This window comes from Dromiciops gliroides, chromosome 4, assembly GCF_019393635.1.
Source record: "Dromiciops gliroides isolate mDroGli1 chromosome 4, mDroGli1.pri, whole genome shotgun sequence".
In the NCBI taxonomy this organism is placed as follows: Eukaryota; Metazoa; Chordata; class Mammalia; order Microbiotheria; family Microbiotheriidae; genus Dromiciops; species Dromiciops gliroides.
The window spans coordinates 483375226-483399399 of NC_057864.1; the positions used below are offsets into that span (position 1 = coordinate 483375226).

General features: G+C 55.5%; 2 protein-coding genes across 7 annotated transcripts in view; one reads left to right on the forward strand and one right to left on the reverse strand.

Annotated features, from left to right (window-relative positions):
* Positions 1-14540, forward strand: part of CLCN2 (chloride voltage-gated channel 2) — a 24362-nt gene extending 9822 nt beyond the window's left edge. For 3 of the 5 annotated variants that reach the window (XM_044004499.1, XM_044004496.1, XM_044004498.1), the window contains 12 exons: positions 875-944; positions 1546-1656; positions 2510-2723; positions 3718-3851; positions 5321-5490; positions 6422-6539; positions 6782-6855; positions 7047-7106; positions 7276-7314; positions 7452-7556; positions 13744-13830; positions 13998-14540. In XM_044004499.1, coding sequence (XP_043860434.1) covers positions 875-944; positions 1546-1656; positions 2510-2723; positions 3718-3851; positions 5321-5490; positions 6422-6539; positions 6782-6855; positions 7047-7106; positions 7276-7314; positions 7452-7556; positions 13744-13830; positions 13998-14189 — 1374 coding nt within the window. In that variant the 3' untranslated portion in view covers positions 14190-14540. Of the gene's footprint in view, positions 1-874; positions 945-1545; positions 1657-2509; positions 2724-3717; positions 3852-5320; positions 5491-6421; positions 6540-6781; positions 6856-7046; positions 7107-7275; positions 7315-7451; positions 7557-13743; positions 13831-13997 lie in introns of those variants that run through there. The other 2 variants (XM_044004497.1, XM_044004500.1) reach the window with 2 other exon arrangements.
* On the reverse strand, positions 14529-23596 carry FAM131A (family with sequence similarity 131 member A). Of its 2 annotated transcripts, XM_044004511.1 has the most exons (7): positions 23430-23596; positions 21825-21885; positions 20819-20961; positions 19755-19848; positions 18498-18680; positions 18277-18405; positions 14529-16655 (listed from the first exon to the last, which is right to left on the reverse strand). In XM_044004511.1, exons 4-7 carry the CDS (start codon positions 19822-19824, stop codon positions 16186-16188), a joined length of 852 nt encoding a protein of 283 aa, XP_043860446.1. In that variant the 5' UTR covers positions 19825-19848; positions 20819-20961; positions 21825-21885; positions 23430-23596; the 3' UTR covers positions 14529-16185. The 2 variants fall into 2 exon arrangements, with proteins under 2 accessions (XP_043860446.1, XP_043860445.1); XM_044004510.1 differs by lacking the exons at positions 21825-21885; positions 23430-23596 and adding an exon at positions 21497-21666.
* Between the last annotated feature and the right edge of the window lie 578 nt (positions 23597-24174).

Sequence of the window (24174 nt, forward strand, 5' to 3'; positions counted from 1 at the left end):
CCTCGGTTTCTTCATCTGTAAAATGAGAGTTACATTCATGCCACCTCCCCCAGGAATCTATCATGAGGAGAGAGTTTTGTCTGCCTTAAAGTACACTCCAGAAATGGGAGCTAGGCTTCCAATCTAGACCCTCCCCCTCCCTTGCTCCCCCAGCCCTTTTGGGTGGCAAGACAGAATGTGGTTAAAACTATGCCTCTGTGAAGAGGTAGGGCATGCCAGGCAGGGGGGACAGCCAGGGCAAAGGCTTGGAGATGGGGGTTGGAATGTCACGTGCTAGGAGCAGGCAGGCAGCCACTCTGTATCCTAGACTGTGTGGAAAGGAGTAAAGTATAAGAAGACCAGGACGGTAGGATGGAAACAGGTTGTGAAGGGCTCTAGACGCCACATAGAGACCTAGATGTTTGATCCTGGCAATAATAGTGGCATCTGCATAGCACAGCTGATTAGGCAAATGACTTGGAGTCAGGAATTCAAATCCTGCTTTGGACACTTAGTAACTGTGGCCCTGGGCCAGTCACTTAATTGTTCTGTTCCTCAGTTCCCTCATCTGTAATGTGGGGATAATAATACCACTTATAGGGCTGTTACAAGGTTCAAATGAGTCGATATATGTAAGGTACTTTGAAAGTCACAAAGGATTCTAGAAGTATGCTGATGGTGGTAGCAGTGATGGAGCCACTAGGGCTTATGGGGGGGGGGGGGGGCCGGGGAGGTAAGATGATCAAAGCTATGCTTTAGAGAGATCACTTTAGAAGCCGGGAGGAGGTTGGAATCAGGAGATGCTGGAGGTAGAGATGAGCCAGGAGACTATAGCTGGAGCCCCAATTTCGACATGATGCAGACGTGTCTGTCCCCTTGTCCTCCTTCTCTGCAGTTCTGGATGTCGGCTCTGGCCACCACCATCCCTGTGCCCTGTGGTGCCTTCATGCCCGTCTTCGTGATTGGTAAGTGCTGTCAGTCGGCCTCTCAAGCCCCCAGCTCATCCCTACTGGGGCTCCTCCTCCCTCGCCTATGCCTTCCAGGAGTCCACTTTTCCCTCATTGTTGGGGAGAGGCAAGTGTGATGCAGTAACAAGGGAGTTGGCTGGGCTTTGCCACTGACTACCTGTGTGACCTTAAACAAGTCACTTCCTCTCTCAGGGCCTCAGATTCCTTGTCTGTAAAATGCAAGGGCGGGACTGGGTGGCCTCAGGAGCCTTTCCAAAGATGGCCTGGGTTTCCCTTCTGTAAAAAGGTGGGGCCAGGGGCAGCTAGATGGTACAGTGGATAAAGCACTGGCCCCAGATTCAGGAGGACCTGAGTTCAAATCTGGCCTCGGATACTTTAACACTTACTACCTGTGTGACCCTGGGCAAGTCACTTAACCCCAATTACCTCATACACAAAAAAAGGTGGGGCCAGCCTCCATGATCTCTCAAGACCCTTCCAGCTCTCTCTCAGCTCTGCTGCCATGAGCCGAGGGTAGCCTGGGCTCTGGCCAGGACTGTCCCAGGGCTGCCTTAGGGGTCCCCCTCTCTTTGCCCAGTTCTCACCCCTCCCTTTCCAGGAGCGGCATTCGGGCGCCTGGTCGGGGAGAGCATGGCTGCTTGGTTTCCTGATGGGATTCACACGGACAGCAGCACCTACCGCATAGTGCCGGGCGGCTACGCTGTGGTTGGTGAGAACCAGGCACCAGAACCCAGGCTCCTTAGGAATACTCCTCTCCTGGGGAAACTCCCACCCCAAACCCACAGCAGCCTTGGGTTTCTTGGCCTCTGCTGCCACCTGCTGGCAGAAAAAGGGCCTTTCCGCCTGTCCAGGTGCCCAGGGATGAAGGGGATGATGTCCCGTGTGCCAGGCCCTTTCCCACCCAGAGTACTCCATTTTCAGGCTTTCAATCAAGTAATCAATCAAAAAGTCTTTATTGAGCACCTACACTAAGAGAGGCACTGGAAGTACAAAGAGGAAGGAAAGGAAGAAGGAAGGAGGGAGGGAGGAAGGAGAGAAGGGAAGGAAGGAGGGGAAGGAAGGAGAGGAGGAAAGGAGGGAGAGAGGGAGGGAGGAAGGAAGGAAGGAGGGAGGAAAAGAGGGAAAGATGGAAGAGGAAGGAGGGGAGGAAGGAAGGAATGGAGGGAAAGAGGGAGGGAGAGAGAAAGGAGGGAAAGAGGGAGGGAGAGAGGAAGGAGGGAAGGAAGGGAAGGAAGGAGGAAGGAAGGAAGGAAGGAAGGAAGGAGGAAGGAAGGAAGGAAGGAAGGAAGGAAGGAAGGAAGGAAGGAAGGAGGGAGGGAAAGAGGGAGGGAAGAGGAAGGAGGGGAGGAAGGAAGGAAGGAATGGAGGGAAGGAAGGAATGGAGGGAAAGAGGGAAGGAGAGAGGGAGAGAGGAAGGAGGGGAGGAAGGAAAGAAAGAAAGAAGGAAGGAAGGAGAGGAGGGAAGGAGGGAGCCCGCGCCATCACGTCTGCCTCCCGGGGGGCGGGGCGGGGACTCGACGCCTCCGGGCTCCAGCCCAAGGAGCCCCGTCGCTCTTGCCCAGGTGCGGCAGCTCTGTCGGGGGCCGTGACCCACACAGTCTCCACGGCGGTGATCGTGTTCGAACTGACCGGCCAGATCGCGCACATCCTGCCGGTTATGATCGCTGTCATCCTGGCCAACGCCGTGGCCCAGAGCCTGCAGCCCTCTCTCTACGACAGCATCATCCGCATCAAGAAGCTGCCCTATCTGCCGGAGCTGGGCTGGGGCCGGCACCAGTATGGGAGGGGGCAGGGGCCGGATGGGGGTGGGGCTGAGGAGGGGGGATGGGGAGGACGGAACGGACCCAGTCTGGTCTCAATATCTCGGTGCCCGCCTCCAGTTTCAGACCCCAGAATCCTGGCAGTCAGTGTCAGGGACTGCTCTCCCTCAGTGACTGAACCTGCCTCTTGAACAAGCCTGTTCTTGTTTCCTGGCGCAGAGCCCGGGGCCTCCTCCTGTGAGAGCTGGGCTGGTCACTCCCAACTCCAGGGACAGCTCTCCAGAAAGCACTGGCCCTCAGAGGACCTCCCTTGTCACTTCCAAAAGGCCCCCGAGCCATTGAGATGTTTTACCGCCAATTGTGAACAGTCAGGAAGACTCCAGCTTCAAAGCGGACCTTTCACACAAATTCGCTGGGTGACCTTGGGCACCTCCCAGGCCTCAGTTTCCTTTTCTGTAAAATGCAGTCGGCCTAGATGACCCTCAGAGGTCCTCTCCAGCTCTCCACGCGCCCATTGGTAGAAGGAGCTTTTTTTCTCCCGGAGAGTTCCCCTCACCAGTGAAATCCCAAGTCTGGCGATCCATGGGCCAGGCACGGGATGAATTCCGGGGATGCAAAGACCACAGCCCAGCTGTGCCTGTCCTCAAGGAGCTTACTGGCTCTCAAGGTCCAAAGTGTTTCCAGCAGGTTCCAGATGCCTGCACTGACCTCGCTGAGTCAGCATGCTCTGAAAAGAGTCAGAGCTCAGGAGTGAGGGACAGGGTGGGGGTGCGGGGGCGGTTAGAATCCCGCCTGTATCTCTAGGACTTTGGACAAGCCTCTTCTCCTCCCTGGGCCTCAGTTTCCTCATCCGTGAAATGGGTGTGTGCACGGAAGGGACTGTCTGTAAGGTGTCTCTCCCCGCCCCCCCCCCATACCCCCAGCTCAAGAGCTGTGATCTCCACTCAGGACCGAGCCATTGTGTGACATCTCTGCCTCCACCTCTCCTACAGCTCCTTTTTGTCTTCCAGACAGTACCGGGTCCGGGTCGAGGACATCATGGTGCGGGACGTGCCCCACATCGCCCTTAGCAGCACTTTCCGGGACCTTCGGATGGCGTTACACCGTACCAAGGGCCGGACCCTGGCGCTTGTGGAGTCCGAAGGTAAGAGAAGACTGGGTGGGGCAGCTGGAGCTGGGGCCAAGGGCTGGGGTCCCAGCTGGAGGACACCAGGTATTTCTAGAGCACTGTGTGTAGCTCGGGGGCATTTTTAGTCCTGTTACTTCATTGGCCTCAACAGATTGCTGATTATAGAGTTCTAAATATGGAATCGGAGGGCCTGGGTTCAAATCCTACTTCTGACCTTTATTACCCATGTGGCCTTAGGAAATCCACTTCTCTCTAGAAGAGACAGTGATGTCCTAGATTGAGGAACTGGTCTTAAAGTCAGTAAGGTCCAGGTCAGAACCCAGTCTCTGACACTTACTAGATGTGCAGCCTTCAGCAAGGCACTCCATTTCTTTGCTCTAGACAAGGGGCCTGGGTTCAAATTCTACTTCTGACAATTGGTCCCTATGAGCCCTTGGCCCAGTCACAGCCCTGTTTTCAGAGTGCCTCACCTTTGAGACACACTCCGTTGGTGCCTGGGGGTGGGTTGGACATGAAGTTGGGCTGATTCCCCTTCCACCTCCAGTTAGAGTGGGCAGGCTTCTCAGGCTTTACCATGAGCCCCATTGGTTCCATAGGCTGTCATGGGAAGAGCACAGAATTTAGAGTCAAAGGACCTGGATTTGAATCCCAACATTTCCACTTACTTTCGAGCAAGTCACTTCACAGCTTTAGGTCTATTTCCTGATCTGCCACAAAAAAAAAAAAAAAAAAAGTCATTGGGCTGAGTCAGGAGTTCTTAACCCAAGGTCCATGAACTTGAACTTGTTGTTTTAAGTATCTGGGCAAGTGTGTTTCAACATGTCGGGCTTACTTATCGATCCCCTGCATTTTGTTTTTTTGTATTTAAAAGCGTCATTTTGAGAAAGGGTTGCTAGACTTACCCAGTCCACCTGCCATGGGGTCCTTGACACCAGAAAGCTTAGCTAGGTGGTCTACATCAGTGGCTCAAACAGAAACAGATCCCTGCCTAGCGCCCCTGGGCTTGCAGAACCACAAATTCACCATATCCACGCGGTGCTGGATTTGATCGGTTTTGTTAACTATTTCCCAGTTACATTTGGATCTGGTTTGGGCTGCCCATGGGTCCCTGGGCTGAGCTACATCAGAGGGCTTGGGAGCCTTGGCCAAGTCACAACCTGCCTGGCCTTCAGCCTGAGGCCTGGCTCTGCCAAGTGACTCTTTGGGCCTGCTTTTCAGGGTTGGCCCCTCTAACTCTAGACCTATGAACCTCTCTGTGCCTCAGTTTCCCCTTCTTTAAATTGAGAGGGTTGGAAGAGGTGACCTCTAAGCTCCCTTCTAGCTGTGATTTGTCTCGGGTAAATCATTTACCCTCTCAGTGCCTCTGTTTCCTTTCCTGTAAAATGAAGGGGTTAGAAGAAATGGCCTGTAATGGATGCTGTTGGGGGCTAGCACTGGTCCATAGCCCCCTTCCTTTCCATGATCACGGAACCTCCTCTTCCCAGAGTCCATGATCCTGTTGGGCTCCATGGAGCGCTCCCAAGTGGTGGCGCTGCTCAGCGCCCAGCTCAGCCCTGCCCGGCGCAGGCAGTACCAGCGGGAGCGGAGGGCCGCCCAGGTCTCTCCACCTGAACAGGAGGACTCCCACGACCAGGAGACCAGTGTCCGCTTTCAGGTGAGTGAGGCCCAGCAGGGAGAGGGAAGGGTCAAATGCAGACTCCTGTAGCTCCTCCCTGGGGCAAGGGACATGGTCTCGGGGTGACTCGGTTAGGTGGGCTAAGGGTGGAAGTTGTAGACCAGGCAGATTGGACAGAACTGTGAGAAGAGAGATGAATATGGAGTCAGGGGCCTCCTTCCTTCCTTTGTCATTTCTACCTGGGCAAGTCACTGAGAACCTCTCTCAGCCTCAATTGGGGACAGCTAGGCAGCACAATGGTTAGAGCACTGAACTTGGAATCAAGAAGACTCATCTCCCTGAGTTCAAATCTGGCCTCAGACACTTCCTAGCTGTGTGACCCTGGGCAAGTCACTTAACCTTGTTTGCCTCATCTTCCTCATCTGAGCTGGAGAAGGAAATGGCAAATCAGTCCGGGATCTCTTCCAAGAAAGCCCCAAATGGAGTCACAGAGAGTCAACCACGACTGCACCACAGCAAAAAATAACAGCCTGTTTTCTCAACTGTAAACTGAGAGGGTGGGACAAGATGGCTTCTGAGGCATCAGGTCTTAAATCTGTAAATGAGCCTTTGAGAACTATCCCAAAATGGAACAGTAAGTCCCGGTCCCTGGAGGCAGAGAGGCCCAATGAGCACTTGTCATTCAGAGGAAGGACACTTCCAATTCTGAGGTGCCCTTTCTCTGTAAAAGGAGGGCAGCGTGGGGCAGCTAGGTGGCGCAGTGGATAGAGCACTGGCCCTGGAGTCAGGAGTACCTGAGTTCAAATCCGGCCTCAGACACTTAACACATACTTACTAGCTGTGTGACCCTGGGCAAGTCACTTAACCCCAATTGCCTCACTAAAAAAAAAAGAAAGAAAGAAAAGGAGAGCAGCGGGTTGGATGGCCTTGGAGGTCCGTTCCTGCCCATGACTCTTGGGATCCTCTGCAGGTGAGTGCAGAGGAATCAGGTCTCCCTCCCCCCCGGGGGCAGTCCCGAAAGCCACTGAAGCCCGCCCTCAAACGGGGGCCCAGCAGCACCTCAAGCCCAGGGCTAGAGAGCTCTGCAGGTGAGTCTTGGCCCTGCCTCTTCCCAGCCTCTCCTTCCCTCACTCTCTCTGACCCCAAATGTACCTTTGCAGTGACCTCTGTCCAAATCCTGACGGCTCCCAATGTCGGCACCCTGCGCGCTCCCCAGCTCCCACTGGAAAAGGAGACCCTGTGAGGGAGGGGGGAGCCCCGAGCTGCCTTCTGTCCCCCCTGCTGGGCCCAGAGCCTCAGGGATTCCCCAGGGATCATGTTTGACTTGCAGGGGTCCATGAGCCAGCTGGCATCGCCCTCAGGAGCCTCTTCTGTGCCAGCCCCCCCGCAGAGGGGAGCTCCGAGGTACCCCAGCTCCCCACCCCTGCTCCACTTGGTCTTCCCACCCAGCTTTGTGTGGCCTCTCCTCCCCAGCCCTTCCATCTCTGTCTAACCTCTACACTTCCTGGCCCCTGAGCTCTGCTCCCCACCCTTGCTGCTGGGGCTCTGTGTCCCCACCCCATAACACTCTTCTCTCTGGTTTGGCTCTAACCAAGTTGGAAAAGTCGGAAGCAAGCGACAAACGCAAACTGAAGCGGGTCCGCATCTCCGTGGCGGTAAGTGCCTGCCTCCTCCCCCTCCTCCTCCTCGTTGTCTTCCTCCTCTTCCAGCCCTGTCCACATCCCCAAGCGCAGGGCTCCAGGCTCAGGGAGGGCAGGGGATCTGGAGCTGGGCTGCCTTTCCCCAGCAGCCCCTTGACCCATATCCCCCCATCTTCTCTTCCAGAGTGACTCAGACCTGGATGTGGAGATGACAGCGACAGAGGTGAGATCCCAGGGCATTCTTCCAGAGTAGGCACAGAGGGGCTTTTGTTGACTCTGATGGAGAGTCAGGCAGGGCAGCCCTGGGAGAGGGAGCTACTGGCCACAGCCCCCTCACCTCCCCATCTCCCCTTCCCCCAGATCCTGGAATGGGAGGAGCAGCAGCTGGATGAGCCTGTGAATTTTAGCGACTGCAAGATCGACCCCGCCCCTTTCCAGTTGGTGGAGAGGACGTCCTTACACAAGGTAGGGTCACAGTGGCAGATTTTGAGCCATCAAGGTCCTCTAGCCTCTTAGAGCCAGAGGAGGGATAGTGATTTGGCCAAGGTCACAGAGTTAGGGTGAGGAGTCAGGATTGGAACCCTGGTCCTTGAATTCCAACTCCAGTGCTCCATCTCTTATCACATGGCCCCAGACTCCATCCCCACAGGCTTATGGATAGATCAGAGAATTGACTGAGCTGAAAGGGACACTTTAGGCCGCCCAGTCCAAGTGCCCATTCTGCAGAAGAGGAGCCCAAGGCCCAGAGGGACTTGCCAAGGTCCTGGGCTAGGATGCCTGCTGAGGCTTTTGTGCAGGATCTGCTCAGCTCACAGGGTTCAGCACTGGGGCAACCACAAAGCGGGGGGAAAGCAGCTGGGGTAAGGCCAGGAAGTTGGGTCCAGAGTCAGAGATGGGAGGGAGAGGGAGAAGGTGCTGTCAGGAAGCCAGGAACTGCTCCAAGCCCAAGGACAGAAAGACCAGGGAGGTTGGGCTCTGCACACCCACAGCACCAGATCCTGGGCTGGGCAAGCAGGGGGCACCCAGAAAAGTTAGGGAGAGAAGGGCCAGGGGCCTCAAGAGTGAATCAGGCCCCAGAGGGACCAACTGTGTGGCCCCAGCACAGCCCGAGAGGGAGAGGCCAGACAAGTCCCCTGCGGAGCATCCAGGGCTCCCTGGGGCTGCTCCTTCCGCAAGGAGGACATGCCACTGGCTACACGTGAGGGTAGAATGGGAAGAAACCAAAGGAGGGAGAGGAGGAGGAGGAGTGGGGGGGGGGGACAGAAGCTGCTGCCAAGGGGACTGGCCTCCGTGCCAGCTGTATCAGGCTTCACAGAAGGACCCGAGGCTTCTGGCTTATCACAGGGGCCAAGAAAGCCCTAACGCTGACCAGGCAGACTCCTTGGGGCCCATAAGCCCCGGAAGAAGGAAGATGCCAAAAAGAGGGAATTTGGGAGGCAAAGACCCTCCATTCCAATCCTGCCACTGTCATTTCCTGGGTGAACATAGGCAGATATTCCTCTCCAAACTTCAGTTTTCTCCCCTGTAAAATGGGAGGTTCAAATTAGCTCCTTCCAGCACTCAGTCTCTGAGGATACTAAATTGGGGAACAAGCAGTCCCATGAAAAGGAAGATTGGGAGACTCTGGGACAAGCCCATAGGGTTCCCAGATGCCTGAAGTCTTAACCCCTGGAAGGCCAGCTAGCCCAGGCAGCAAGGAAGGACTTAGAATCACCAACCACATTTCTGGGACCACCTTTTAGTTTACAGAAAACGTTCTTCTCTTGTGCGAGGCCTGGAGTCAGGAAGACCTAAGTTCAAGTCCCACCTCAGACACTTCCTGGCCGTGTGACCCTGGGCAAGTCACTTCACCCTCAGTTGCCTCATCTGTCAATGAGCTGGAGAAAAATGGCCAAGAAAACCCTAAATGGGGCTAGGAAGAGTCAGGCGCACCCGAGACAACTCAACAACAAAATCTTCGCCCTGCCCCAAGGAGATGGGCCTTGTAATTATGATCATCATCCCTGTTTTTACAGGGATGAAAATTGTAGTTCAGCCAGGGACATGGCTTGCCCAAAGTCCCACGGCAAGTTGAGGTCAGAGCTGGCTTGGGTCCAGATCTTTGGGCACCATGCCCAGAGCCTTCTCCATTGCCACAAGCTGCCCCCTCCTTGGGTGCAAGGGGGTGAACAAGCCTTCCACAAACATCTGGGCAAAGGCTTAGGAACCAAAGAAAAAAGAGGGAGGGACAAGCACAGGAAGTCCTGGAGAAGACCTCCCTCCCATCCCCAGCCTCACTCTGCAGGCCAGGTAGACATAGGATACCATATGTAGAGTACCTTCCCAAGCCATCTAGTCCATTTCCTGCATTTTACTGGTGGGTAAAGTGACACCTCCCCCTCCCCCAGGAAGTTAAGTGACTTGCCCAAGATCACTGGAATAATAAGAGATGTCCGAGGATTTGAACCCAGGTCCAGAGCTGACGCCCTTTCCCCTGTACCACACACTGTCTCCAAATGCTTTCAGGGGTGGGTATTGGCGGCCAGAAATGGAAACCTGGAAAAGTGGGTGGTCCAGAGTGCTGGGCTTAGAGTCAGGAGATGCCTGGGTCCAGATGCTACCACTGACATTTACTAGCCACGTCAAATCATTTTTCCTCTGTAAGACTCAGTTTTCCTGGGCGTGAAATGAACCTGACAAAATCCACAGTAGCTACCGCCTGGAGTAGATTTAGGTTCACAGGGTCCTGGGCCCAGAGCTGGGAGGGACTTCAGAGGACGTCTGGGCCAACCCTCCCAACTTGCAGATGAGAAAGCCAAGGCTCAGAGAGAGAACAGAAAGAAACAAGCACTGACTAAGCTCCTGCGGCGTACTTGGCACTACACTAAGTCCTTTACAAATACTACCTCATTTGGTCCTCACAACAACCCTGGAGGTCAGTCCTGTTATTATCCCCATTTTAGAGATGAGAAAACCGATGCTGAGAGGAGATAGGCGAAGTGACTTAGCATCATGACTCTAAAGCCAGAATCAACCCCAGAGACCACCTAGTATACTCCCTTCATTTTACATTTTGAGGCAATTGGGGTTAAGTGACTTGCCCAGGGTCACACAGATAGTATCTGCAGTTGGATTTGAACTTAGGTCTTCTTGACTCCAGGGCCAGTGCTCTATCCACTTTGCCTGCAGCCCAGATGCCCCTGCTCCCTTCATTTTACAGAAGAGGAAACTGAGGGCCAGAGAGAATAAATAACAAAGTGCCAAAGGATCATAGATTCATAGGTGGAGGGGCCTCCAAGGCATCTAAAACCCGGTGCCAGTAACACTAGTGAAACAACATGCCCAAGGTCACCCAGGGGATTCTCATCAGAGGCAGGATTTGAACCCAGCTCCTCCCATGCTGCCTCCTCCAGTGAGATGATAGCGATAAAACACAGTGCAAACTTTCAAGCCTTAGATATCTGCTCTTTGTATCACTATTGGTGGTTAGCACAGTGCCTGGCACACGGTGGGCATTTAATAAATGTTGATTGACTGACTGACTGGTGTTCTTTATCAGTGCCAAAGTCAGGACTAGAGTCCAGATTTCCTGCCTCCTTCAGTGTCTGTTCCCAGGCCCAAGGGGTCCAGGGGCTGCTGGAGGCAGGGAGGAGCCTTCCAAACTGACCATTTATTAATGGTCTGCCTGCAGGGCCTCCTTGAGCTTACAGTCTAAAAGGAGTGGTCAAGATACAGGTAGATACAGGACAACACAAGGCCAAGGTTAATTGATGGAAGGGCAGAGGAGGCCCAGGCAAGACAAGCTTTGGAACAAGATCATCCCAGCTGGGAAACGAGGGAAGACTTCTCATAGGAGTTCGAAGGTTAGAGCTGCAGTGTACCCCTGAGACCCTTCAGCACAACCCCTTCATTTCATAGTTGAGGGCAGGGGGCGGCTAGATGGTGCAGTGGATAAAGTACCGGCCCTGGAGTCAGGAGGACCTGAGTTCAAATCCGGTCTCAGACACTTGACACTTACTAGCTGTGTGACCCTGGGCAAGTCACTTAACCCTCATTGCCCTGCAAAAAAAAAAAAACAAAAAACAAAAAAAGCCCAAAAAACCAATATAGTTGAGGGTATTGAGTCCCAGGAAGACAAAAAAGAAGCTTACCTAACACTGCTAATAAGTGACAGAGCCAGGCCTGGAACCCAGGATTCCCAGCTCTAGGTCCAGTCTTCCTTCCTGGATATTGTGTGAGGAAAAACAATAAATCAAAGATGGTGATGGATGGCTGAGGCCCAAGAGCAATGAAAGATGATCTACCTGTAACAGCAGACCACAAGCTCAGGGCAGCATTGGCTATGCCAAGGGATCACCTTTCTAAGGTGCTTTAAGGTTTACAAAATGCTTTCCTCACAACAATCTAATGAAACAGGCAGTGCAGGTATTATTATCCCCATTGAACAGATGAGGAAAATAAGGCTAAAGTCACTTAGCTAGGAGGTAGCAGCAGAGGAGACACTTGAACTCATGTTTTCTGACTCCAAGAGCAAGTTCCAAAAACAGGAAGAGAATATGTTCTATACGCTACCAGCCCCTGAGTTTGACCTGATTCGTGTAAAAAAAAAAAAAATCTTGGATGTAACATTAAAAGGATGGTCTAGGAAGATCTAGAAAAGGAATCAGTGGTCACAAAATCAGCCTGGCTTCATTAAGATTGGGTCATGTGGAGCAGTTAGGTGGCGCAATGCATAAAGCACTGGCGCTGGATTCAGGAGGACCTGAGTTCAAATCTGGCCTCAGACACTTGACACTTACTAGCTGTGTGACCCTGAGCAAGTCACTTAACCCTCATTGCCCCACCCCACCCCCCAAAAAAGAGAGAGATTGGGTCATACCAGACTGACCTATTTCCTTTTGTGACAGGGTTATTTAGATTGGTAGGTCAGAGAAATGCTGCAAGTTAATTTTGCCTCATTTTTAGCAGAGTATTTTACAAGGTATTTTATGTTAATTCTTGAAAAGTTGGAAAGGTGCAGGTGAGCTGATAATACAGCTAGGTAGACTCAGACCCAAAGGGATTCATTAATGGCTCTCTGTCACTTTGGAAGGAAACCCTAGTGGAGTGTCCTAGACATCTGTGCTTTGGCCCTGGGCCATTTAAGTTTGCTTTCATGCTCACCAAATTCATACAGGGCCCAAAGCTAAGAAAGAAGCTATTGTGTTGGGCAACTGGGTCAGGCTTCATAAAGATGTTGTCAGGATAGAATTCCAGGTCCATTCTTTTAACTTGAAATTGAATAGAAATAAATGAAGAGTCTTGCATTTGGGATAAAAAAATTAGCCAACTCACTTCACAAATACAAGATGTGAAATGTATGGCTGGATAGCAGAGAAAGATCTAGGGCTAAGAAAAAAACTTGATGAGGGTTTTAGCAGACCACAATCCCAATATACATCAACAATGTTATGGAATCAGAGAGGGAAATCGAATACAATCTGAGACAATGTTAAGAGAGATGTAGTATCAAGGACTAAGGATATGAACCCCATTCTCTCCCCTGGTCAGGCACCATTTGGAGTGTTGTTTGGTTCAGGACACCACTGGTATCCTAAAGAGTGTCCAATAGAGGGTATCCAAAGGAGCAACCAAAATATTGAAGGGGTCTCAAGTTCAAGCCACAGAAGGATCCACTGAAGGAAATGGCAATGTTGACTTGGCCTGGAGAAAATTTAGAGAGATCGTCAAGTATTTGAAGAGCTGTCCTGTGGGGGAAAAAAGATTAGCTTTCTTCTGCTTGGCCCCAGGGAGCAGAACCAAGAGCAACAAATGGGAGGAAGCTGCCTTTGCAAACTGACCAATTTGGGAGGGATGTTTGGGCAAAGCTTCTCACAATGAAAGTTGCCCCCAAAGGGGCTGAGCTGCCTGGGAAGGTGGTGGGTGCCCATTGAGGGAGGGCTTCAAGGACAGCTGTATGGGTCGGGCCAGGTGGCCACAGAGGTCCAATCTAGCTGGGAACTCTGGGGATTATGTACCCCTGGAGCACTCTTGACTCCAAGCTTCTATTGTGACAGTCAGCTTTCTTCTGTAAAATAAACAGGGCGAATGAGATGATATTGGATTAGAGCCTCAGAGACCGTTAAATAAGACTCCATCACTTTACAGTGGAGGAAACTAAGGCTTAGAGAGCATTAATGATTTACCCAAGATCCCACACCCTTGTTGACAAAGCATGTATAAAAATAAAGGAGCCGAGAGGTTCAGAGGGAGACAGTGCCTAGCAGATAGTAAGAGTCTAATAAATGTTTGTTGAATGAATGATGAGATAGGAGCCGTGACGGGAAAGAAATGAAAGAATAAGAAAATAAGGTAATGGGATTGCAAATGAAGGAAATCTCATAATGAAGAGAGGTTTCCCCTAAGGAGAATGGAAAGACATACTTTCTGACTGTAGTGCAGTGGAATTGCTTTTACTAAGATTGAGAGGCTGTGGCCTCCTGCAGGTCAGTGCTCCTGGCTTGGATCTCTCCGTAAAGATCTTCCAGATGGGGAAGCTGGTGGGGCTGGGATGGACAACTGAGTCCTGCCCCCAGCACCTTGTAAGCCTTCCGGCACTCAGGGTGGCTCTCTCTGCAGAACATTTGGGCCAAGTTTCCCTAACAAGGTCGATTCTCCCGTTAACCCCTTGTAGACGCACACCATCTTCTCACTGCTGGGAGTGGATCACGCTTATGTCACCAGCATCGGCCGGCTCATTGGCATCGTCACACTTAAGGAGGTGAGGCCAAAAGTTGCCCTGCTGTTCCCCTTAGCTCCCCTCCCCAAGCCCCACAGGTACCTGGTCAGTCTCACCTGACAAAGCGTCATGGGCAGAGCCTTGAAAAGCAGTAGTCACCTCCCTGCCTCCTTCCCCGCCCCCCTCACTGGCCTCTGTCCCCTTTCCAGCTTCGGAAAGCCATCGAGGGCTCTGTCACAGCCCAGGGTGTGAAGGTGAGGCCGCCACTGGCCAGCTTCCGAGACAGCGCCACTAGTAGCAGCGACACAGAGACCACAGAAGTGCACTCCCTGTGGGGCCGGCGCCCTCGCCATAACCTGCCCAGTGAAGGTAGTCCCTCAGACAGCGACAAGTGCCAGTGAGGGCGGCCAGGCATCGGCATCACCTCGGGCACCAGCCTGCAGCCCAGGGTCTGCTCTCTTTCACACCTGTGGTCTTCGGCCAGAGTCTCTTCTGGGAGGCCTGTGGGCCTAAGCAGGCACTGGCCCCAGGTCCCCCAGCCAGGTGCCTGCCCCTCCCCTCCAGGCTAGAGCTGCCTGCTGTGCTCAGGGTATCCCCCAACGGGAATCTGGGCTGTGAGCAGGCGACTTCTGGATTTTCCAGGGCAGAGCAGGGGCCAGGGCTGCCCAGCTGCTGCTCCGCTCCTGTAGAACAGGACTGGAATGGGGGACGTGCTGGAATTTCCAGGGACCATATGTACATAGAGATTTACAAAGATTTTTATATTAATTTAATAAAACAGATTCTTAAAGAGAACAAAATAAACCCCTAATGAGCCACTCAAGCCTGGAATGTCTGTTCCCATGCCCTTGCCCTGGCCACATTCTGAGTGCCGTGCCTCCAGGGCCTGGTCTGCCAACATCTCAAGTAGATTTCCGCAGGGCTCTGTCCTTGGACACCTACCGGTGATGCCCTGGCCCAGCCACAGGCTCCAGGTGGGGGCCCAAGTTCAGGTCCACCTTTCCTGGTACCTCTGAAAGATGATCACCCTGCCCCAAGAAGCCACCCTCCCAACTGGCTGAGCTTCCAGTCACTCCTGGTCCAGCTCTAGCCCTTGGAGGCAGGATTTCACTCCTGCCAAGCCCTGCCTTCCTAGGAACCTGATGAAGTTTCTTGGCCCAGGGTTTTGTCCTGCACATACCACACACACCTTTCCCCCAGTTCCATGTGCTGGAAGATGGGAGGGAGAAGAGGTACAAGGGGCCTGCTCCCCCAGTCCTCATCCCCAGGGTGCACCCAATACAGGGGAAAGAAGAAATGAGAAGGTGGGAAGGAGACTAGAAGCCAGGGCCCAACAAGGGTATGAAACTGGATGGAGGGAGGGAGGGTGGTTGAGGGAGGGGGCAGACAGAGAAAAGGAAATATAGGCAGAAATCATGAAATCCAGAGTTAGAACTGGGAGACTGTAAAATCCATCTAGTCTAACCCCCTCATTTTGCCCAGAGGTGAAATGACTTGGCCAGGGTCATACAAGAAGTAAGCATCAAAAGGCAGAATCTGAACCCAGGTTGTCTGGCTCCAGCTGCAGATGCTCCCCCCTGTCTCGTGCTGTCTCTATGACTGAGAGGAGAGAAGGAGATGAGGGCTGGCAGGGAAAACTGGTGCCTTGTTTTCTGCAATTCCTGTACTTTCCCCTCCAAGGCAGGGCCAAGACTGAAAGAATAGACCAGAGACCCCATTTCTTTGGGGGAAAGATTTAGCAAAGATGAGGAAAAACAAGCCTCCAAGCACAGAGCATGGCACAACACAAACTCAGCTGGGCTGGGGACCCCCAGTCCAAGGACTCCAGGGAGCCAGCCCAGCTGTGGGGGGATGGTCACTCACTCAAGCACAGCGTTTGGAATGGGGTGGGAGTGACAGGTGATAAGGAAGAGAATGGAGGCAGGGGCTGGGGTGGAGCGTGGGAAGGAGAGTGAGAGAAGAGAACCTTCTCTTTCTCCTATAGAATAGTCCCAGTCGGGAGAAGCACCCCCCTTGGGGGGGTCACCTCTCTCTGGGGAAGGGTGGAGGCGAAGAGGAGGTATGTGTAACCACGTTTTGTTTTGTCTTGTTTAAGAACACGGACATGACTGTCTGCCATAGCTGGAGCAATGCCTCAAGGGGTCCCGGGCAACCCCCGGCAAACCCCCAGAGTCGGGGCAGAGCATGCGTCCCTGGCCCCTGGCCCCCAGCTCCTCTCCAAACACTTTCATGCAAAACAGACAATGGAGGAGCGGGAGCCCCATCTGGGCACTGGGGCTCCGCCCGGAAGCCTCATGCCTCCCCCACCGGAGGTGGCCCTGAGCCGGGCCAGGACGCGGAGGGCCCTGCCCCCCAGCCAAGGCCAAGGCCAAGGCAAGCATGCCGCGAGCCACAGGTTCACTGCTCCTCAGGCTCAGCCTCGTTCTCCTCCAGGGACACCACCCCGGAGGAGGCCACGTCAGATACTTTCCGCCGCAACTCCCAGCTGCCCCCCGGAGGGGGGCACAGCGGCTGGCAGTCCTTGCAGGCTATGGACTCATCCTCCGCGGGCGACAGGCAGGACTCCGTGTAGGACACAGAATAGAGCGAGTCCCGGCGCTCCAAGGGGCCCAGGCTCTGGAAGGCACTTTCCCTGCTCGGGGGCAGTTTGGAGAGGAGCAGCTCTTCGGTTAGCAACTTGGTGGCCAGATGGGCCGGGGAGCCCAGCAACCCGTCCTCCAGGCTACACAAGCTGGAGCACAGGGTCTCTGGAGACACGGTCTGCGAGGAGTCGCTCTCAGGGTCGCAGGAGCCCTGACGCAAGGGTCGCGAATAGCGCCGCCCCGTAAGGAGGTCCTGGAGATGTGGCCCCAGCTGCCCAGAGATGTCTGGAGGGCAGGAGGAGAAAGGAGTCAGCCCTGCCACCATGACCCTGGCGCCCAGGACCAAGGCAGCCCAAGGCAAAGCTGAGAGCAAAAGCGGGACGCTGCTGAGACCCAGATGGGTCCCGCAGCGCCCACCCGAGAATGAATGAACAAAGAACAGCACAGCCTCGGAGCAGATCCAGGGGAAGATGACCCCTGGCCCCGGCCGAGAAGCCCCAGCTGAACTCTGGCCCACCTTGACAAAGCCTGGCCGCCTGCGAGCTGAGGCTGGCAAGGGGATGGAATGCGGGCCGGGGAGCCTCAGCGGCCAAGCTCAGTGGGGCGCTCTTCCTGTTTGCCTGGGCCCCCTCCACCTCCCACTCAGCCCGGAGCTGCATGGCCCAGTTTTCAGCTGGAGCCCCCGGCAGGCAGCCGGTCTGGAGGGGAGGGGAGGGGAGAGGAGAGGAGTGGAGGAATGTAGCCAGACCCTTCACAGAGGGAAGAGAGACCTCCGAATGAAGGGGACCGTCAGAGAAATCTCTGGGCTTTGGGGAACCTGGCAAAGGGGTGGGGGGGGGCACAATTCCTGAACTGATCATTCACCCCACATGGCAGAGGGTCATAGACTGGGGGCTGGAAGAGACAATGGAGCTCTTTAGATCCAACCTTCTCATTTTATGGAGGAGGAAACTGAGGCAGGGGAGAGGTAGTGATTTGCTTTGTGGAGGAAGAAGACCCAGCCCCCTGAGCTCCATCTGGGGGGTAGGGAAGGGCTTGGATCTAGTTAGGAAATGCCCTCCCTCCAGTCGAATCAGCTGCTGCCCGGCAATTCATGGTCTCAGAGAGTGACCGAGGCAGTATGTTCAGCCGCTCGCTGGCCTGCTTTGTGGAGGTAGGATTTGAACGTGGGTCTTCCTGACTGGGAAGTCAGATCTCTTCCTCCACAATGCCACAGAATCAATGAGCGCCCAGGGTGGGAGGTCCGACTTGTGCCCTTGTAGGGAATCCTCCTGAAAGCCTCCCCACAAAGAGGATGTCTGGCCTGCCTCGCCACCTGACCTCCGGTGATGGAGAGCTTGGTGCCCAAGTTCTAAGTCTTAGCGAGTTTTTCTCAATCTGCCCCTTTGCTGATCCATCTACCTGCTCCACTCCTTCCATAACTACCGTAATTGCATTCTCGAGGGCTTTTCTTCTCCAAGATAAACACCCCCTCCCCGCCCCCAATTCCTTCAATGGAATCCCATTACTCTAGGGGGGGGGGGGCCCGCTGACAGTCCTCCCTCACTGGAGGGCCCTCCATCATACGGAGCAGCATCCGAGGCATAGAAGGAAGAACGAGCCACTAGCTGGTCTCACCCCCCCAGAGAACAATTGGAGCAAAGATCACAGGGGTCCGGTAGGCTGTCCAGTCCAACCCCCAATGTTTACGGAGGAGGAAACTGAGGCCCAGGGACTTTGCAAATGACTTCTAGGGCTGAAAGGCACCACAGAGGTCATCTAGTCTAATTCCCTCACTTTACAAATGGGTAAACTGAGGCCCGGGGTGGTCACCGAGGCAGTAAAGGAGAATTTGAATCCAGGCTCTCTGACTCCAAAGGCAATCCACTATCCCAAAGGGGGTGGGGAGAATTATTTCTCTGCTTACCAGCAGGCTGAGGGCTGTCAGCTCCTGCAGCAAAATCCTCATCGTAAGATTCATCTGTGGAGTCCTCCCCATCCACGGAGGACCACGCACGAAGCTTGGCTTCAGCAATGGCGAACTGCTCAGCCACGCCTGGGGTTGGGGGAAGGGGGAGAGGCGTCGGGACTCGTCAGCAGGGGCCAGGAGGGGGTCAGGCCCCGCCCCACCTCTGCCCCAGGACTCACCTGCTGCAAAGCGAGCTTCCTGCTCCCCTTCACTGAGGTCCGAGTAGGAGGAGAAGGCAGACTCCAGGGCAGAAGGTGAATCTCTAGGCTTGCTCCAGCCCTTCCATTCAATGAGGTGGGCAACTCGGCCCTGAGCCATGGCGGTAGGCTTGGTCACGTGGTCCTTCACCGCCTGGGAAATTCCTAAGGGAGCAGGAGAGGGGGCCTTGGTCAGGGAAGCGAGGCAGGAAACACTCCTGAGGGAGGCTGGCACACGAGTCCAGCACCGCAGCTGGAAACATTAGAAGCCGAGTAGTCTGAGCCCCTTCTTACAGATGGGGAAACTGAGGCACAGAGCGGGCAGAGCATCATAGACCCAGAGCTGAAAAGTGATAGGATCATAGACTTTCAGCTGAAGGGACCTCAAAGTTGCACCCCTTATTCTTATGGATGGGGAAACTGAGGCTGAGATAAGTCCAATGGTGATAGTATTGGCAGCATGGCACAATGGAAAGGACCTGAGTTTCAATCCCCCCCAATGTTGATTCCCCATGTGACCTTGGCCAAGTCCCCTGCCCTTCACGGGCATCAGTTGGACTACATAGCCTCTGAGGTGTCTTCTGGCCCCTGTACTACAGCCCCTTGTCATTAAACAACTTGTTCAAGGTCACACAGGAAGGAAACAGCAGAGCTGAGAATCCAACCCAGGTCCCCGACTCCAAATGCAGCATTTTCCCCAATGCACCATGAGGCAAGTGGGTGTGCGCACATCCACGCACATATGTCTGCCTGTTTACATGGAGGGGCCTCCGGTTCATCCAAAGAAGGGGAGGAAAGGGAGGTCTCCGAAGCATTGGGAAGAGCCAGGATTTCTGTAGCGTCCCAACCCTTGAAACAGCCCCGTGACGGGCAGCACGTGTAACCCAGTCCCTATGGCCCAGCTGAGGAATGACCAGCTGAGATGGGTTACAAAGCTCAGGAGTCATCCTCTATGGGGGAGAGAAAGGATGGAGAGACTCCAGGTGGGCACTGGAGGCACAGGCACACAACCTGTGGGGATGACCACTCTGAAGGAGTCACTAGGATCATTTGGAGAGTGGGTCTTTGAGGCACAGGCTGCACTTGGCGCCCTGGGCTGGGGTTCTGTGATCATATGTAAAGGGAATTCTTGGCCTCCTTGGCCTCTGAGGTCCTTTCCGGCTCTGTGCCCCCCCCCCCCAATCCTGACTCAGAGCTCTGTGCAAGCTGGAACAAGGGTTGGGAGGGAAGGGATCATACCGTGCAGGGAAGAGCGGGCCAAGGCAGCGATCTCCTGAATGGTGAGCGCTCTCCGAGACTTGGGAAGCATTTCGACAGTGTCTTCAACATCCACCTGAGGTGGGGGGAAGCACCACATTGGAGGATGGGCTTGCTCCCCCTCCCCTAGGAGTTGTGCCCCAGCTGCTCTAGGGCACCCCTGGCAGCCCCCATCTTCCCATGGCTTCTGGGAAGAACCAAAGGACCGAGGTTGGGATTCAGTTTGGGCCCAACTAGGACTTAGTTCCGCAAGTATCAGTCACTGGCAGAGTAAGAAAGTCACCTAGGGAGGAAGGGGTGGGAGGGCAGGGGAAACAAGGGCTTTTCTGAGAAACAGTGAGAAGAAGAAGGACAACGTACATTCGGATAACTTCGTGAGCTTTGCCAAGAGCTCTGAGGGAACAGGGCAGGAGCAGGGGTCAACAGGGATCGGTCCTCACTCTCACACCCAGCCAGTCCCCAGCCTCGTTAGCCTCTTTGTGCCACCCCCCCCCCGCCCCCGCCCCATCCCCAAGACTGGTTGGCCCATGATGTGGCTTAGCACCTGGACAGCACCTGTGGCCTCCATGATAACCCAGAGCCCTAAAGCACAATGGAGGGCCTTCGTTGGGGGCCAGGGAGGGAGAGGGGGAAGGAATTTTCTGATCTTTCCCATCCTCTAGCCCTACCACTAACCCCATTCATGTTCCCTCCCAGGGCTCCGAGTTGCCGCCTGCCTGAGACAAGGTGTACATCTCCATGGCAACAGATCACCATGGAACAGTCTCCCCGGATACCATCAGGGATGCACTGACGTCAGCCCTGGTGGGGCTGGCATGCTAGGAGCGGGGGCGTGGGGTCTGGCATAAGACATTTGTCAGGAAAGGTACCCCTAGATTTGGGGGGAGGGGAGAGGAAAGAAAGGACAAGAAGGGAAAGGAGGTCTGGATTTACGGGGCTGCGGGACCCCCCCCCTCACCAGGAAGAAATGGTTCCTCTACTCCCAATCCCAGGTCCTCTCCCCCTCCCCCCGGCTACCCCACCCCCAAACAGAAAGAACGTGGCACCTCGGATAAATCCTGACTGTCCACAGATGGCGGGTGGGAGGGTCGGCCCCACCCAAGCAGGGTCCTCGCAGGTTGCCGATGGGAGAGCCCCAGGACTCGAGGTAGCTCTATCCAGTCCACACCCAACTTGGGGTCAGCAGCCACTATGGGGAGGGGACAAGGGCTAATCAGCCAGGACATCCCTCTCTTCTTCAACTTTCCTAAATGCCTTCACATCAAACCTTTGCACCTCACCTTTAGGAAGACAGCCAATAGACCTTACCTCCTCTTGTCCCAAGAGAGACCCCCTGTGCAAGTCTCCTGAGCATCCGACAGACCCTTTTTCCAGCCCCCATCTGGCTTCCTCTTCCCATTGGAATGCCTCACCTCACCACCGCCCCCCCCCCCATTGAAACAAATCTTCTGACCTTCCAATCCAGCCCCTCTTCCAAGTTCTCCACTCACCTGTCCCAGATAAAAAGCCTACAAAAATCCAAGTGCCTCCTGTCTGCCTCTGGACCTCACTTAGCACATGGCCACTGCCGGCTCCTCTCTCATCGCTTCCCGATGCCAGTTTCCCCACAGCCTCTTCCTCCTCCCCTCCCCATCTTCCACCGTGCCCATCCTATGTAGCAATGCCCTGATCACATCCCCAGTTCTGTGGTCTCATGTCTGCCCATTCCCTTCCAAGAAGCCCACCATGCCTCCTCTTCTTCCCGAGCACTGCCAGAGAAACACTCGGTCCCCACACCGGGATGCCAGCCATGTTGTCTCGGAGAGCCCAAAGCCCAGATTGCTGCCTACTTCCTTTGGTGGTTGGGCTCTCGATCTGCACCAGTCCCCTCCCAGCTCAGAATTTACACTCCTCCTAGCCTATGGCAAGGAGGCGAGGCAGGAGGCAGGAGAGGAGGCAGGAGGCAGGAGAGGAGGCAGGAGGCACAGGACTGAGCTCTCTGGGGCTCGGGGAGCTAGGGACTTGGGGTCATCCCCTGGACAGCGCAGACAGGCAGGGCAGATCATAACTGACCTTTAGCCGGAGCAGCCGTCTCTGTCCCCGAGCCTCAGCCAGCTGGTGGTCCCCAGAAACGCTAACAACCAGAAGGAAGATACAAGGTTACTTTCCCCCTCTGCTTGCCACCTCACCTCATCAGAGCGCACCAGGGTGACCTGAGGGCCGGCCAAACTCTCTCTGACTATGAGTGAGGTTTGTCTGTGGATTCAATGGAAGGACGGCTCCCTGGGCTCTAAGCCATGTGCAAAGACATGGGGGCCACCTCGGCAGGATCAAAGGACAGTCAGTCTGTCCTAAGCATCTGGCCATTGCCTACTCTGTGCCAAGCACTGGGGCTACAAAAGGAGAGGCAAAAGACAGTCCGTGCCTCTGCCACCTCTCAAGTTAGGCCATGTTCCTTGAGCCCCAGTTCCATCCTCCCATACTAGAGCCCCCCTGTGTAAATAGCAAAGGTTGTGTGAGTCACAAGAACTTTGGTCCTAACAGCAGAAAGAGTCCACGAACTAGACTGGGACGTCAGACAGAAGAGACCATCAATGGGAACCTGTCACTTTTGCAAGTAAAGAAACTGAGGCCCAGAGCTGGGGAGGGACTGAGGCAACATCTCCCAGCCGTCAGATGAAATCCACAGCTCCCTACTCAGTTCAGATGTGCTCCGGACAGTTCAGAGCCGTCAACCCTATGAGCCTGCCAGGAACCATGGGACTTGGAGGTGCTCCTAGAGCCAGGAAGCCATGCGTGCTTTGGGCTCCCCCGGCGGGGAGCCCCCTGCCACAAAGTAGGTTAACAGACCTCCCATGTACTACAGGTCCCAGCATGCAACTCTGCCCCTAGAATGCAGCTGGACTCATGGAGAACTGAGGGCTTGCTCTTATGATGGGGAGCAAGAGATGGGGTAGGAGGGGAGCTGGACCCTCCTCCCTCTGTGGCTCATCCAGTTGGGGTGGGGGGAGGGATGGTACCAGACAGCCCTCAAAGCTTCATCCCACACGCTGCCTGGGGCAGTGACACCCAGAGGTCTGCTGCTGGGAAGAGGCTGGCTGCTCAGAGACGAAGTGGCCGGGGAGCCAGGAGGCGGGCAGAGGCCGCGGGAAGGAGGCTCAGGCGTGGCGAGCCGGGTGTCCATGAGGGTGTGGGGGAAGGCAGAAGGAAGGGCATGGCTGGAGGAGGCAGGGAGCTGTGCTGGGCGGGGGGAGAGGCCGCGTCAAGGTGGGCAGGCAGGAGCCCATCTCATCACCATCCCAGGTGGGCCTTTAGCGGTCCAGGGCCGTGGCGTTCTGCGCTCCCACCTCCAGGCCAGGAAATCAGGCAGGTAAGAGGCGCTGAAGCGAAGCCACCCCCTGCCCTCACCTCCCTCCCGCTCTGGCTCCTTCCCTCCCCCTCCTCTCGGCGGGGACCAGGCTCCGCCCCTCCTCCCAGTGCCCGGGCTCCGGCCCCCTCCCCAGCCCCTTCCCCGCCTGCATCCTTCCGATCCTCGGGCCCTCGATCCCTCCCGTCTCGGGCCCACCTGCCTGGGGACCCCGCCGCGCTGCGCCGCTGCCCAGGGCTGGGGCGCGCCGCGCTGCGCGGCTGACACCCCGCTCCGGCCCGCCCGCCCCCCCCCCCCCCGCCTCCTCTTACCCGCGGGGCTCCGGGAGCCGATGCAGCCCATGGCCAGAGAGGGCCCCGCGGACGCTCAGCTGGGGCCGCGGGCCATCACCTTCCCGAGGCCCGGGAGGGAGGGGAGCAGGCGGGGAAGGGAGGGGCCCGAGCCGCTCGTTCCGCCGGCAGCCGAGGGGGGGGTCGGTGGGGGGGAACGTCAGTGCTGGGGGCGGGCTCCGTGACGCCACTAGGCCCGGGAGGGCGGGGAGCGGGGCTGACGTCACAGCTGGGGGAGGGGGGTCCCCCATCTGCCCACCTCCGAAGCCAGGCGGGCTGAGCAGCTGCGGCCCCGAATAACCTGGCCTGGGACGAAGATCGGGGAGCCCGCAACACAAGGGGGAATTGGGTGGGGGGTGCTCAGGCATCACCCCAGTGCAGACAACACCAGGCAACCCATGGCAGGTACCGGGCCAAAGCAGAGCCCTTCCCAAATGTGACAAGTGCATAGTGGTACCTGCCCGTATTGGTTCTGTTCCCTTCAGGGTCCCCTTACCTAGCTTACAAAGGAGGGGTTGGTGGTGGTGGTGGATGGCACCCAAACCCAGGGGGCACAAGCATCTCTACCACCCACCAAACTGTCACAGGAGTATTGGAAGCTCATCTGGGGCCTGAGATGGCTCCCAATCACCGTGATTGACCACTGCCCAGGAAGGTTTCGGGGACACAGCCCCACCATGCAGTGCCCAGGGCCCCCTCCAGGAGAGTGGGGCAGAAAGCAAAGAGG